This window comes from Schistocerca serialis, chromosome 6 (genome assembly GCF_023864345.2).
Source record: "Schistocerca serialis cubense isolate TAMUIC-IGC-003099 chromosome 6, iqSchSeri2.2, whole genome shotgun sequence".
Taxonomy (NCBI): Eukaryota; Metazoa; Arthropoda; class Insecta; order Orthoptera; family Acrididae; genus Schistocerca; species Schistocerca serialis.
This window is the reverse complement of record NC_064643.1, coordinates 597980499-597997152: the sequence shown is the minus strand read 5'-3', so window position 1 is coordinate 597997152 and position 16654 is coordinate 597980499. Positions and strand designations below refer to the sequence as shown.

At 39.8% G+C, this 16654-nt stretch overlaps 1 protein-coding gene across 2 annotated transcripts in view; it reads right to left on the bottom strand.

Annotated features, from left to right (window-relative positions):
* The window catches only part of LOC126483846 (NBAS subunit of NRZ tethering complex-like), a 405587-nt gene that overhangs the window by 354773 nt on the left and 34160 nt on the right, over positions 1–16654 (bottom strand). For both annotated transcript variants that reach the window (XM_050107060.1, XM_050107061.1), the window contains exons 6-8: positions 15900–16101; positions 12211–12366; positions 9255–9352 (exon numbers count right to left, since the gene is read on the bottom strand). In XM_050107060.1, coding sequence (XP_049963017.1) covers positions 9255–9352; positions 12211–12366; positions 15900–16101 — 456 coding nt within the window. The remainder of the gene's footprint in view (positions 1–9254; positions 9353–12210; positions 12367–15899; positions 16102–16654) is intronic.

Below are 16654 nucleotides of genomic sequence, written 5' to 3'. Positions count from 1 at the left end.
AGATAGAAGTCATCAATGTCAATCCCATGGTAACAGAGAATGTTGAAGAAGAAGTGTATCTACATTGATCACCAATCTTCACACCAATTAAATGCGCTGTGAAGAATGGACTCTGCCAACTTGGACCTACGCCACCATTGGCAAATGCCAATCCAGCATCTAACTGAAGCAGGTACAGCTAAATCATCTGCCAAGTATAATTGCCTGCAGAAGAACAGACATGTGGACAACAGAAGACAACACTCTGCTTCATTTTCACTGTGAGCATCTTGGACACTTTGTTTGTTACTGCAAAGAAAGAAGATGAGTGTTCAACAACTATCCACTCACAATAGTCTTCTTCATTACAGTCAATTTTAGACGGTTATAGTAAACTTGTATTGCTGTATCCTGGATAAGGTCGATCCTCACATGCTATAGCCATTCCTCATCACTATATAGAGGTACCAGCTGCTTGCCTAGCCACAAAATTTAAGAACACTAAGCGAAGCAACCATTTATGGAGGTGAGGCCACCACAGGCAGAAATCCTCCAAGGGTAACAGTCACCTAGATGACTGGAAATCTTGTTAACATCGTTATCAATGGCCAACCTGTCTGAGTGTGAGTCGACTCAGGGGCTTCTTTTTATGTAATGTCGAATGCTTATGATCACCACCTAAAGAAGACTACTTTTCATGAATTGAAAGCAATGGTGTTGAAGGTCACAAATGGGAAATGCGTCCAACCAACAGAAACATATATCGCAAAAATAACTATCAATGACACAACATAGTCCTTTAAATCTGGTCATTTTAATAGAATGTTGTCATAAAATTATTCTGTGATGGGACTTCTTTTAGGCATCACAAGCAGTTATAGATTGTGGAAGATCAGAGCTGCAGATTGATGAACCTAATCCAAAAGCACAGATATCAAAGATTGCTTTGAATTGTTGTTTGCTGGTGAAGACAATGTTATCCCACCACAACCAGTGAGATGAGTTCCAGTTGATAATCGAGATGTTCAGTTAAAATTTGAAGCTTTTATCAACTGCAAAAAGCTGCTCAGGCTGACTAAAGAAATCTCCATGGGAGTGATAATCGTCATACATGGTCAAGGAGATCTTTGGATCACTGTCATGAGCAGCCACAACCACCCCTAAAGCTATGTGAGAAGGGACTGGTGAACCAGTCTCCACTACCACCACAACTGACAATGCAGGGGATGAATCTACTGTCAAAATGCCAATAGGGTCTGACCTGAGTGACAATCATCATTTGTGAGTGATAGCCATTCTGCATCAATTTTCCATTGCTTTCACATCCAGAGTGGACAAAAGACTGATTATGTAGCCCATGGTAAAACATATTCACCAATCAGCCATTATTCATGTAGATTATCACCTGCTGAATGAGTGATAAGCCAGGAAGAAGTGGAGAGGTGCTGCAAGATGAAATCAATGATCCTTCAGAGAGTCCTTGTTGTTCTCTTGTGGACCTTGCAAAGAAGGATGTAAAAATTCTGTGTCTACCACAAATGACTGAATAAAATCATAAGGAAAGACGTCTATGCACTACCGTGCAAGGATGACACCAAAAGCTGCTTGAAAGGAGCAAAGTATTTCTTAAGTGTGGACATGGAAACAGGGTATTTGCAAAGTGAGATTGGTGGGGCCAACCAGAAAACTACTGCCTTCTGATAGTCCCTATGACTATAAAGTTATGCCATTTGGACAATGCAGAGTTGCCGCAAGTTTCCCCAAGTGAAATTCCCAGATATTTCCCTGATTTCCAGACAAGTTTTAGCATTTTTCCCTGACAAATTTTGAGATCTCAGGGGTAATTTAAGACTTAAGCTGACAATCTGTCTTTACAGCTATGATACAACATCACAAATGAGGAAATATCTAAAAAAAAAAAAATCTTGCAAGCAGATGGCACTTCCTGATGTGAGCAAAAATATGAAGTGCTACCATCTACATCTTTTGTAATGAACTGTTCTCAGATGGAGAAAACAAGCCAAATGGTATTTATGTTTCATCAAGACCACTGATGTTATTTTATTTCAATAAAACAAAACACATTTGGTGGCAAAAATACACACTTCCTTGCAGCTGCAAGATAGATTTAAAATACCTTCACAGATTTCAGAAATAACCTCAAAAAAAAAGTAGGTCTCTTGAAAGAAGTGTATAAGGCAGGGAAGAATTGTGTAAACCAAAACTGTAGGTGACCACCAATAAAGTGTTGGTTCTGGTATGTTCATTACTGTTGGTTATTATCCACTGTGTTCTATCTACTATTTTACAGGTATTGTGTGATTTTTCTCTTGAGAAATATATTGGTACATATGGTACAAACCGCCAGTGACTGACATAATTTTCTTCTTCTTATCAGCCCTACTTTCCAACACACAAACTACTTTTTGTGTCAAAATGTTCTAGAACAAATAAAATGTCTATAAAATGCTACACTGTACAACGTGCTTGCAGTGAGACAGTCAGAATTCCTGAAATCCATTGCCCATGGCCTTCAGCCTGCTGAGGGGCACCGCAGTCCTGGGTCCATGGATAAACCATGAAAATCCACCACATTACACCACACACAAACATGCCCGGCCTGCAGGCAGATTGGTGTTTAGATCCGACTGGCAGGGTCTGCACGTTAGTGAGAAACGATGGCCTAAAAATCGGCAGGCCCGATCCATTAGTCACAGCTGTAAAAATGGCCTGCAGTTTTGGTCTGTCAAGGAAATCCACCCCAGTGGCCAGCTATTCACGAGCCACAGACAGCATATGATGAAATGAGACCATGATGATGAATCCATGCAATAGATAACTTGTGCGAATACTCTGAGAATCAATAATAATATAGATGGTAGCAACTGACTATAAAGATTACCTCTGAGCCGCAGAAAGGCACTTAGAAAAGACAATCATACTCTCGCAACTAAATTTTCAGCCATAGCTTTTTTCAGAAAACGAGAGCACGCACACAGTCACTCATATACAACTCGTGCACACATCACCACCATCTCCAGCTGCTGCGTCAACAATCTCTGAGAATCAGACCCAAACAAACCACAGCTCACACCTCCCTGCCTCTCATTGGCAGGTGCTAGGCTAGTGACAAGAAGTGGTGGCAGCACTGACTGCAAGCTGAAGAGGGTGGTAGGAAGGGGAGAAGCAGTAGAAATGAGGGAGTAGGGAAGCGGCAAATGTACTCAGCTGCACCCGGCCAGTGATGAAGCATGGCACCTCAGTAAACAAATCACTTCATCTACTGAGACAAAAACAAGATTTTCCACAGTTTTTTTTTTTTTCAAATTTTGCTGATATTTCCCTGATTTTCCTGACATGTTTGAAATTCCCTGATTTCCAGAACCTGTGGCAATCCTGCAATGTAGGGTTCTGGCCACCTTTGATGGTTCGATACATTACATGGACAACATATCTTTGCTATGTGGATAACTTTGTCATTTTTTGACAACATTTGAAGAACATTTAAACCACCTGACGACTGTGGTGAAGTGTGTTCAGACAGCAGACCTCCATATGAATCAGAGAAAATGCCTCTTCGCCATCCAAGAAATAAGAGCAATCACAGTTTTTCTGAATCGTTGACACATTCACAATGTGAGAAGTTTTCTTGGAATGTGCTCATACTACTGTTGATTCATAAAAGAGTACTGTACCGAGGCATAGCGCTTGCAAGAACTAATGCAGGGAGATGCCAAATTTTGCTGGAACAAGGGGCAAGATAGATTTTCCTTGTCCTTAAGGAAGCATTTACGTATCTTCAGTCCTCACACTGTATGACACGAATGCTGAGACAAAACTTCACACTAACACTAGTGGTTATGGAATAGGTGCAATTCTAATACAAGTTAAGGAAGGTGTTACTTCCAGAGTACTCTCAAAGTCCGAGGTGAATTACTTGGCAACTGAGAAAGAGTGCCTTGCAGCTTTCTGGGCCATCGACAAGTTCCAGCTATATTTATTTGGAGCACCGTACACTTTTACAATGGACCAATATTCTCTATGTTGGCTGACTTGCCTAAAAGATGTGTTGTATTGAATGGCTAGATGGGCACTGAGGCTTCAAGAGAGCAGTCACAGTGGTATACAAAACAGATTCAAACACAAGGACACCGACTGCCTTTCTAGCAATCCTTTGGGGGAACACAACAGCATGGATGAAATCTCAGTCATTGTCCCATTAAGTGACATTGCTGCTGAACAGTGGCAAGATTCCGCACCGCAGAAAACCATAGAAGCCTTGAAGGAGGAGGAACCAACTAAAGGAGAATTCCAGTTAATAAATGGAGCACTTTATAAGAGGAACTATGATCTAATGGGGTGCAGACCACTGCAACGCATGCAGGAAGAGAGTCAGTGAGGTTCTGGACGGCACTGACAGGGATGAGGAGCCACACTGACTCCAGTGCTGTAGCCAGCTTGGTTTCTTGGTTGGGGATCCACACAATGAACATCCTGATCAAGGTGATCCCACACGATTCTTGATTTGGTTTAAATCTGGGGAATTTGGTGGCCAATGGAGTATGGTAACTCATTCTCATATTCTTCAGACCACACACCCATCATGCTGAGGAAAAACAAACTGCACCTATGGGTGGACATGGTCCCCATGGATAGATGCTAGCTTGTGGTGATTCGTTGTGCCTTCCAGGATGAGATCACACAGGGAATGCCATGAAAACATTCCCCGGACCATAACACTCCCTGCTACAGCTTAGACCCTTCCAGTGATTGTTGCAGGGTATTTGCTTTTAGATATTTCACACCGATGGAGCATAAAGCGTGATTCATCTGAAAACGTCACCTTCCACTGCTCAGTGGATGTCCAATTGTGATACTGGCATGCAAATTCCAGCTTTCATCCCCAATGAACAGCAGTCAGCATAGGTGAATGAACAAGGCACCTGCTGCAGAGGCCCATATGCAGCATCGTTTGCTGAACCACCGTCAAGAAGACACTATTGGTAGCCCTTGGTTCATCTGGGCCGAGGGTTGCTCAACAGTAGCACACCTATTCACCTGTACACATTTCCACAGCTGTTGTTCACCCATCATCTATGGCAAATGGTGCACCAAGTTATTTTACGAACTTAGCTGTTTTGGAAATGTTTGCGCACTTGGCCCGAAAGCCAATGATCATACCCTTTTGTATGTGAGATAAATCACTCCGTTTCAGTATTACGACGATAACTGCACTGTTTCCCATGTCCCCCAGACATGCTTTATATACCATCTGCTGCTAGTACTGCCACCTGCCGTCTGTGAGTGCTTATCGCATGATGATATTGAACACAGGAGGTGATCACATTTACGTGAGCAGACCGTGTACTTTTTCCTCCCTTTTCTTATGAAGTATAACAATTACAGCATTATTTCCATGGGGAACTGTTTTCCATTGAACATGTTCTTCAAACACTTGTACAATTTCGTCATTGTTATCAGTTACTGTGCAAACTGTCATCACTGATAAAATGTCAGATCTACCTACTGCGACGGGGCGGTAAATAATGAAGAAGTGCAGTTGCAGAGTTCACACGAATGTGCATATACAAATGTTGGTTAAAAAATGTTACTGCAAATTTTGGCTCTCACGTAAGTCTCAGGGGATGATTTCCACACTTGGTGCATTAGTACACTTCTACACCTGCGCATTTGTTATAGTTTTTGAATTAATTATTCACTCAGACATAAGTACAGTTTATGCTAGGGAACAAAAATTAGGCGATTATTATACTAAAATCAGTTTTTCACGACACAGTTCAATCACTATTTATTGTCGTCGTTCTTTTCATTCACACAATGGAATTAGCACTGGTGAGACGGTTTACACTTTTACTTTAATAATAATTTGACTCCGAGCCCCCAATAGCAGTAATGTAGGCTGCTATAAACTAAAATTACCCAATCAATTCGAACAGAACCACAAGTCCCACTGTCTTTTATGTTCCAACAGTTTTGGCACGAAATCACAGTTTGCCACATGTTCACTTACAACGATGTGTACCTCATAAATCGTACTCACACAAAAAATGGTAGCACTTCCAGTTCACCAAATATAGCTTGCACACTTGCACTCTTAAACAATGCTCTTTGTCGAAATAAATCAGCACAAAAAAAGAATTCTCAAACGACAACATGGGCCACCCTCAAGTGGGGCTTGCTCGCCACCCACCCTCCAAAACGACTGACCAATGACTGACCCCTGGCCAAGATGGCCGCTCGCTTATATAGGCTCGGATGTCCAACCCCCTGGTTATTTAAGTACCAGTCTCACCAGTTTAGGTTACAAATTTTGATGCATACATCCCTCGACAGAAATAAGTACACCATCGGAACCGCGCTAAAAAGTACATCTTATTTACTATGTTACATTAATTTCTAGGATTATTCTATCGCACATAAATCAAGTTTTAGTTTTAGCAAAATTTCGCCACTTAGCGTAAATTTGTTTGTTGACATCTGTGCGGCAAAGTTTTAACATAGAACTGCATATAGCCCCATTTTTGGACGTAATCTATAGCGATCTACACATTGCGCTGCTCAAAATCTTCATATCATAATAATTAATTAATTATGGGTGATAAATGTTAACAATAATTTGCAGACAATGAAAACTATTGCAAGTTAAGTGTATAGCATAACTTAACTAGTTTAAATTACGTGTGATGCCACCCAGAATATTATATAGTGCCGTTCTTTACGTCATGAATTTTCTACTGAATTTTATAAACAATTTTCCCTCAAACTTTGTTTATTGCTCTTTACGGGCTTAATTATTTATGAATAGTAACATACGACTATGGCACTTGATTCGCTATGACGAAACATTTTTAATGAGTGCTCGCCCATCCCTGAAAGTCGGTATTTACTATTTTTATTAATCTTTCAGTATTCGTGATATTAACCGATTTTGAGTTTACTATAACTTCTGCGTCTCATGACTTGAAATAAAGATCGATCTTTCAGAAGGTAAATATTGCTGACCACAATCCACTGCCGCATCGTTCTTCACCGTAAGTTACATAGTTTTTGCGTAATGCGCAAAAAACCAAACAATGGCCCAAGCTGCAGGCCACGTGGTCGCACGGCCGCAGAGACCGACCATTGCAAATCTCGCGCAGGTGCGGCACGCGCTTCCGTCAATCGCGCACCGTGTAGTGCACTCGCTCTCCACAAAGCAATACTTGCATACTAGAAACATCCATCTAGTAACGGGGGTTTGTACCGTCACACTACTAATGGCTTCTAAACATAAAAATGGAAAGTCCTTGGTGGAATGCACATCATTAATGGAAGCAGTAAAGGTAACAGCTCAAGATTTTAGCAGAGGTGTTGAGGGGCACATAAACAAGACTTAGGAGATTACTAGCTTTCTGACAAATCTGTCTTCAGAAGTGTAGAGCACTCACACACAGAGCTAGAGAGCATGCCCTTCCCTCCTCGCTCATGGTGTTTATGCACATACGAACCTTAATTATTATCAAGTATTTTTGACCATACAATTATGAAACTTCCATAAAATTAATAAACTGAACTGTGGTTTTTGTGTATAAATGGTTTTACTGACAGTAAGAAGTCACAAAAATATTCTGAACTTACTTGTAGAATAACGAAGAATGAAGAATTAGTTCAGTTGAGTGACTGTACAGATATAGGCAACACAGTCAAACAGTCAAAATATTGTATTTTGATATGTATAGCCTTCATCAGTAAAACAATATATGTGATTGCTTTTAAATTGTGCCTGTCTGCAACTTGAAGTGTCTTCTTTAAGATAAGCAGGAATCTGTCTTTTCCTATATTGTTGATATTGTTACCTGGAGTTTCCATCGTTTGATTTTTGCAAGAAGTGCTTACAATGATTAACATTGGATACTAACATATCAACAGTCCGGATTTGACATCAGAATCTAACCTGGTCAATTTCCTTAATCCATATTAATATGCAATTAAGGGCTTGCCCCAATTCTTGGCAGTCACTTTTTGTCTCACTTATTATGCATACAAACATCCACTCCCATAAAAAAAAATTGTGAAAATTTGTGAAAATCTGCCCCTCACACCCATAAGCATCATTCAGTGAGCTAGTTAGAGGCCATAGCAAACTAGTGGTCTATCATGTAATCAATAACAAAACTATGAAGCAATGTTTTTTCATGACTTCACTACTGTTTCCAAACAAAATGCTGGTACTCATAAGAATGGAAGTTATTATTATACATTAAAAACCATTTAAAACACACAAACTTGCCTCAGCAACCATCATCGATCTCACTAACAGCCCCCTACATGCCACAGAACTAAGTCTACAAGGGCCCAAAGGAGCCAACAGCAGCACTGTGCCATGAACATTTCTTAGTCACTGTGTTATTGCACCTTCACAAATAGCGAATTATCATCATTTCTGAAATACATATAGAAATTCTAATCACTCAGACAGGGCAGAAATCAACAGAATTAACTCTTTACTTGAAAAAAGCAACTAGATAAACCAATCTCTTTATCACTACTGTGCAAGAGGATATTTGCTAGCTGACTGACCGCTAATTCATTCTCTACCTAAAATCTTACTTGAAGGTAGTAACAGAAGGATCTGCGTGGAAGTCTCTCCACAGTTAACATTGCCTTTTTGAAACTGGAGGTGGAACGTGTGTTTCAAGTAGCTCTTTAGCTGTCTTCATGACAGTGCTCAGATACCACCCTGTTCCACCCAACAAGTTCTACGACAGCACTTCTAACTCAAACTGTGTCTTCTGCATGGCCATTCACTACCAAGACAGCAATAAATATTTCAACCTGACATGCAAGATCACATGGACAATCAGTGGCACACCTATATTTAATGTAACAACATGACATATATACAAACAGAACCATATTTTACACTACATTACTTGCAGTAAATAGCTTTTCCTATTGCGAACATTGTCCAAATAAGAACAGTGCCCACTTTAAGTCTTCTGCCTGGGTGAGATTCATTTTACTATCTGAAGTATTTGTTTCACAGATTATTTAGTAGTTATGCAGTTACCCACTAACATGAAACTAGACTTTCGCAGTTTTACAGAATTCTCACTTTCTGACTTGGCACTTGGCTAAATAAACATTTCAGTTTATTGAAGCTTTCACAAAGAAAAGAGACTGGTTTTTCATTATAAGTAATCTATTCCACAGAACACTAAGAAATAATATTACACTTCTCACAAGTAATTTAACAGTTATGTTTCCACTCTTACCTTATACCTGGTAGATGCCACACAGAAATGGCACCATCTGAATGAAGGCATACCAGCAATTTTCCTTTTGGAGACACTTGCATTCTAAAAATTGTACTCTGAAAGGCAAAAAATTAAACATAGCTAAAAGATAAGCAACACACAACTTCTACTGTTTTAAGCAGTGTTACATGGAAGTGTGACATACTGCAGAATCACATCAAATGTTATGAAATTTTCATGACATAAGCACAAAGGACATGGCAAACAAAATGGCCAGGGACTATTCAACAGATTCATTCTATGTAACAACTTTTACATGAATCTCAAACACTGTGACACACCTACATGCCCTCCAAAATACATTTCAGTATTTCATCACTGAAACATTAAATGTTTCATTCTTTCACTCCCACTTCCCTGCCCCCCCCCCCCCCCCCCCAGCTCACTCAGCAGACCTTGTCTGTGTTAAGGAGTGTGTAAGAGGAGGAGGGGATGGGGGGGGGGGGGGGGGAACTGTAAGGAAGTCGGGGATCCGATTGGCAAATCTGCCATAAATTTACGGGTAGATGGAAAAGAATTTCAATTTGTACATTAACTGTAGCATGCAGAAATATCCAGCCTTTACACTGGACACTCTGACAAAGCACTGGTATATTCCTTCTGTTAAATTATGCGTGTTTGAAGCAATATACATACAGATTACTTCACATGGATTTGAGGTGAGTTGAGAGGGGAACAAATTATGAGCATGGAAGAGACTGATTTTACTCAAGGTTTGCCTTGAAAGTAATGTCACCTGTTCTATTCTCATGCTCCTATTAGTCGGAGTATGGTCTGCACACTCCGGATAGTTGATAGGGACCATTAGCTTCCAACTGTGAATAACCCCAGTTCCCTAAGCTCCCAGAAAGTTAGGGTGTGAAGCTGGGTGAACCTCCATTTGGTGATCCAGTTCCAGTCTCAATGCAGTGTTCACTTGCACAACAGGTCTCAGCAAAATTCTGCATGAAACTCAGGAAATTCACTGCCAAAATATTTCAAGTGCTTGATTATGCATTTGGGAATGAATACCTATCAAAACAACAGACATTTCAGTGGCATAAGGCTTTTTGGAAATCTGGGATGATGCAGACAATGGAACTCGCTCTGGACACCCATTACGTGAAGACAGCTGACTCGTGTATGATCTTTTGAACATAGACTGTAGAACGAGTGTTTGCAGACCAACTCTGGGTATACCCAGAACCACTGTCCATGAGATTGTAACTGAACAACTGCAGATGAATGTTGGCAAAACAAGTTTCGAAAACTGTGAGGGTGTGCTGTGCTGAAAAGTAATGCCTCCAAATATTTTTATTCTGTTCTCAGTACCAGTTAAATATTACACATAATGCATATTACCCTGTCAACTTTACTGCTTCACTGACTCTAGCTGCAGCCCTCTGCTGCTAGGGGACTCCAAATAGTAGCATGTAACTTGTCTGTGCATGAGAAACAGCGTGCTATAATAGAGTTTTGATTTGACAAGTTCGTCCGCGCATGAAGCACCCTCTCCCTCAGCATGTCAGTTTTGGACCACACACAAGCACTGCAACATCTGCACCAATCTGATGCCTTGTGTACACTGTCATCAATCATTTTCCATACAGTCTCAACTTTGCTCCATCCTATTTTCACCTGTTTACAAAACTTAAAGAACACCTTTGAGTATTTCACTTTGACAGTGACTAAGCAGTGCAAGCATGGGTGTGACTGTGCCTCCATCAATTAAGTCAAACATTCTACAGTGACAGTATCAACAAATGGGTCTCTCATTCAGAGACACACATTTGTCAACAGTGCAACTACATTCAGAAATAAATATGTAAACATCAAGAATAAAGATGTAGAATTCTTTAACATCTTGAGCATGGCTGGAGATAGCAACTATAGAATTCAGTCTTTGTAGGGAAAAGGTGAAAAATAGCTAAATCAGTCACAGTAGACAGGTTTATTAAAAATCCCTTGACCTAGGTTTTGATGTCTTTCAAAAGTCTTCATCAGAAGGATCTATGATTAACACTGGTTACATAAGGTTGCAGAGGTACATTAAAGGTGTTGCCTTAAGATGCAAATAAAGACGCAATACACCTCCATAACAATAAAACAACAAATTATTATGGAGGTGAATTTTATCTTGGTTTGTACCTTACAGCAACATATTTAATATATCTCTGCAACATTATGTAACCAATATTAATCATTGATCTTTCTGAAGAAGACGTTTAAAGATGAAGAAACCTAGGTCAACACAGTCATTGCTTCTCCTGAAGGAGAAGTCTTTAAAGATGCAGAAACCCGGGTCAAGGGATTTTTAATAAATCTGACTATTGCAACCGATTGGGCTGTTTTTCACCTCTTCCTCATGAAGATGCAGACGCTAACAAAGTTTGTTTTATTTTAAAAGTTTTAAGAGTTTTCACACACAAAAATTGGATGCATTACTTTTCAGCATGCACTCACAGTTCTTAAAGGCTGTTAAACTTAAACATTTGCATATAATCTAAAGCAGCTTTTAACACATGATACTAAAACACGTTTTTCTGTGGTCTTCAGTCCAAAGACAGTTCGACACAGCTCTCCTTGCTAGTTTATGATGTGACAATTTCTTCATCTGTGTGTAATTACACATATTCATTTGACCCTGCTTGCCTTGGTCTTTCTCCACCTTCTGTACCCCCCCTCTCATCCCAGCCCTTTTTTCCATACCAAATTAACAATTCCTTGATGCCTCTGGATGTCACTTATCACAATCTATTCCTCTTTTTAGTCCATTGTGCCATTAAGTTCCATGCTCCTCATCTGAATTCAGAACTCTTCATTAGCCATATGCTGTACCTACATAATTTGCAACATTTTTCATAACTAAGTTTTATTTTATATTATTCTGTTCATGAAAATGGCCATTTTAGAGTGGATTGTAACAAACTCTCACATGTTCTGCTTTCTTCTTCACCACAGGAACCCAACTCCAGAAACTACGCTGGGCATTCCATATAGCCTCCTCTTCTTCATTTGAAAGTGTTAACTGGTAGTATGGATGGTCATTCAAAAGTCTCCATCCTGAAAGACCAGCACTGCTTCCTCGATCCTGCAAAAAGTGAAAGTGATTATATTAACAACATGCCACCTGTGGTAGTTAAGGACAGTTCTGTAATTCTACCTATACTCCCAACACCATTCACTAAGTCACAGATATGTAGCTTTTCATTTCATAGTGCATCACCAAACATAATTTCCATTATCTGAATCTGCCTTTCAAACTGAACAACAGACAATCAAACTTATCACTTTCAGTAAGTGTGTTAAGATCACATCACTTCTGTACACTAGTCAATACGTATCAGACTACAGTTACAAAAACTAGTGCCCTACTCAAACAATGGCAAAATATCAGATTGCTTTGCAAAAAGAAAATGTCTTGCAACCTGTGTTTTACAACAACAACATAGTTCAGTTGTTAGTTGATAGTAAAGATAGAATGAAACCATTAGCACAGAGTGGTGCATATTCAATCACCACAAGCACAATGGAAAGGTATACGAGGTCTATTAAAAAAAAAACTCTGGAACATTCATAATTTCACACCAATGGTGTGTTGCAACAAAATGTGGTTGGCAACCCTCCACACGCCTGTGTTTAACGTGTAACTGCTGGAAGTTTCATTGTTGTATGTCTGTCAGTTATTGTTCAGTGCTGTTTGAGTAGAACATTGAGTCACACAGTTTGCAAATTTTGAGATGGCATAGTGAAAGGAACAACGCGTTTGCATTAAATTTTGTTTGAAATACAAGAAAACCTTTACAGACACACCAAATGATGCAGAAAGCCAATAGTGATGACTGCTTAAGCCGTACTTGGTGTTACGAATGGTTCACATGATTTAAAAGTTGCCAGACAAAAGTTAAAGATGGCCCTTATTCAGGACACCTTTTGACATCTACCAACAAGGATAATGTCAGGAACGTCAACGAAACTGAGTGTGCCAATCAAAGGCAGACTGTCCAAGAGACTGCAGAAGAATGTATCGTTTCAGTTCGATCATGTCATGAAAACCTGTGAGAAGGAAACGGCCTGAAATGTGAAGAGACAATTCACGGTTCTCACACCATGGTAGCACACCCGCAGATTCATTCCTGTTGATGTGTGACTATTGAATGAAATCACTGTGCTGCCTCATCCTCAGTACTCTCCAGGCCTGACCCATGTGGACTTTTTTCTATTTCCAGAGTTGAAAACTCTATTGAAAGAATGAAGATTTGCAACAATAGATGAGAAAGGACAATTTGTGGTCAGCACTTCGCACAATCCAGCAAGAGGCATTCTAAGACTGCTTCCGGAAGTAGAAACTGCATTGCGAGCAGTGTATCAATTGTGGAGGAGACTATTTTGGAGGGTATCATGCACAGTAAATAAAAGCTAAGTGTAGAATAATTTTGTGGACAAATTTTGGGAATTTTTTTGAACAGACCTCATATGTTGATCAATCAGAGCTGTGGCAGTTAGGTATCCAAAAATGACAGACGCTAGAGACAAGGAAACGCACAACAGTAACTATTAACAGTAATCACCATTAAAATGTAGACTGTGAAGTTTTACATACTGTTGCAAAAAGCAGAAAGAGGACAATAATGGAAATATTTTACTTAAATACAATAATGTCAGTTTAATTTTAGGAAAAATTGACTTGTTGGGAGGTAATGATTAGGTTTATTGTACACTTAATACTTTGACAGTCACAAAAAATGTTGTATGCTATTAACTGGTATCGGTCACCACTTACCGTCATCACAACAATTGAAACCAGCATCAGATTTTCACTAAGTAATGCTTCATCAGACAAATAAAATTCAATGTGGAAATTATTACTCATGCAACCTGACATGATTCACATAAGAAGAGTACTGCTGAACAAAAGAAAGCATGTAAAATGCTAGAAAAATCATAGAGGAACTAAAAAATGATACTCCAAGTCTGTGGATTTGTAGTAAAAGCCTTACCCTCACCAACTACAGTATCATTGATATTAAAAAACACAGAATGTACGAAGTTGGAAAAGAAGCACAAGGAAGTTAAGTGAAGTGATATGCAATCAAGCTGATTGCTAGAATTTGCCAGACATAAAATGAAAGTAATAGTCTGTTTATCCAGCAGAGCACTGGACAAACAACATACAGAGTTGAACTATTTATGTTCATATTCCAGAACATAGTATATGTTACAACATTCTCATCTGAGTGTTATCATCATTTAATAGATGGTTTGCAATAGTTACTACATTTTGTAGCACAAGCTGGGATAGGCATAATGTATATTATTAGTAATAAGAAATAGTTTCAATAAAAATCAGGACTCTAGAATGAGATTTTCACTCTGCAGCGGAGTGTACGCTGATATGAAACTTCCTGGCAGATTAAAACTGTGTGCCCGACCGAGACTCGAACTCGGGACCTTTGTCTTTCACGGGCAAGTGCTCTACCAACTAAGCTACCGAAGCACGACTCAAGCCCGGCACTCACAGCTTTACTTCTGCCAGTACCTCGTCTCCTACCTTCCAAACTTTACAGAAGCTCTCCTGCGAACCTTGCAGAACTAGCACTCCTGAAAGAAAGGATATTGCGGAGACATGGCTTAGCCACAGCCTGGGGGATGTTTCCAGAATGAGATTTTCACTCTGCAGCGGAGTGTGCACTGATATGAAACTTCCTGGCAGAATAAAACTGTGTGCCCGACCGAGACTCGAACTCGGGACCTTTGCCTTTCGCAGGCAAGTGCTCTACCAACTGAGCTACCAAAGCACGACTTACACCCGGTACTCACAGCTTTACTTCTGCCGAGTTCGAGTCTCGGTCGGGCACACAGTTTTAATCTGCCAGGAAGTTTCAAAATCAGGACTATTTCCCACTCTCTAATATCAGTTATTGAACCGTATTCATTTTACATTGAGTTTTTGGGAACAAAGGGTTTGAAGATAGTGTGCTGCTGCTGTTGTTACCACCATTTCCACAACATCCAAAAATTTCTGCCGTACTATATTTTCAGTCAAATTAAGATATAAAAGAAAATCATACTATAGAGAATGTTCTAAACAGTTTTAACTGTTTTTTCTACATAGCCACACACTGATTCATGCATTTATTCCATCCCACCACTAATTTGAAGATGCAGCTGTCACTTATCTCAGTACCCCTATGGGATTGCATGTACGTATGCGCGCGCACGCCCGCCCCCTCCACACACACACACACACACACACACACACACACACACACACACACACACACACACACACACCAGTGCGAATGAACGCGCACGCACGTGGGTGCCCGCACGCAAATGAACTTTATGGGCTCAACCACATTTTCTTTCTGTACAATTCTTCTTTAACTAGCACTAAAACAACCAGAATGTTTTCTCTTTCCAGCACCCCGTCACCCTCTCCCTCCCTACCTCACCTCCTCCTCCTCCATTTTCTTTTTTTATGATCAAATATATAATAACTGATATGACCGATGCATTCACCAACTCAATAATCTTCATTGAACATTTTTCTCTTTAAAATACAATAATTCATGTTCATTCTCTGAATGTCCTTTTAACAAAATATGTCATTACATAGCTCACCGTAAGTCCATCATATAACTGAATTCCAGTTATGCCAGCCACAAAGAGCAAATTATGTGATGGGTGATAACTGACAGCAGTGACACCATTACAGTAATGGGATGCAAATGAAAATGTATGGTTTGCTTCAAACCCATCAGTTGGTGACACCAAATAATTGTTGAGATTTCCTTTGTAGTCAACAATGATGAATTCATATGCCCTGTAAAAGAAAAGAGGATTATTGCAAGCTTTTGAGGAGAATGAAGGCAAAATTCAGCTACTTCAGCTGTTTTAATTCTTACAGCGCATTTAGTCAGCTTCCTGATGAAATAGCTCAGAATTTGTTTTAACATGCTACCTGGCACAATCATTATTTTTACTTTTTCCTCAACAAATGCTTTTTACTGTAGAGAAGACAGAATAGTATATTAGTTTGCTATCATAGATGTCTATCAGTCTAGGTTGCTAAATTATGACACAGAATTGCTAACCACTAGACAGAGATCTTAGTGTCCCCTTATTCTCACTAAAAGTATGTCCCTCATCCGGGGGGCTGAGTAGCCTGCCCTTGCTTTGTTATCTTCCCCAACGTAGCCTCCTCTCCTCCCTGAGCAAGGAACCAACATTCCTAAAGGTAAGGTAGCATTGAGTACTTTTACTTTGATAAATGTATTTCAGAAGAACTGAATATTTTGCTTCCTGAGGATTTTGTACATGAACAGAGCTCTCGATTATGCCCCATAAATGTTTGATGGAATTCAGGTTGAGTGATC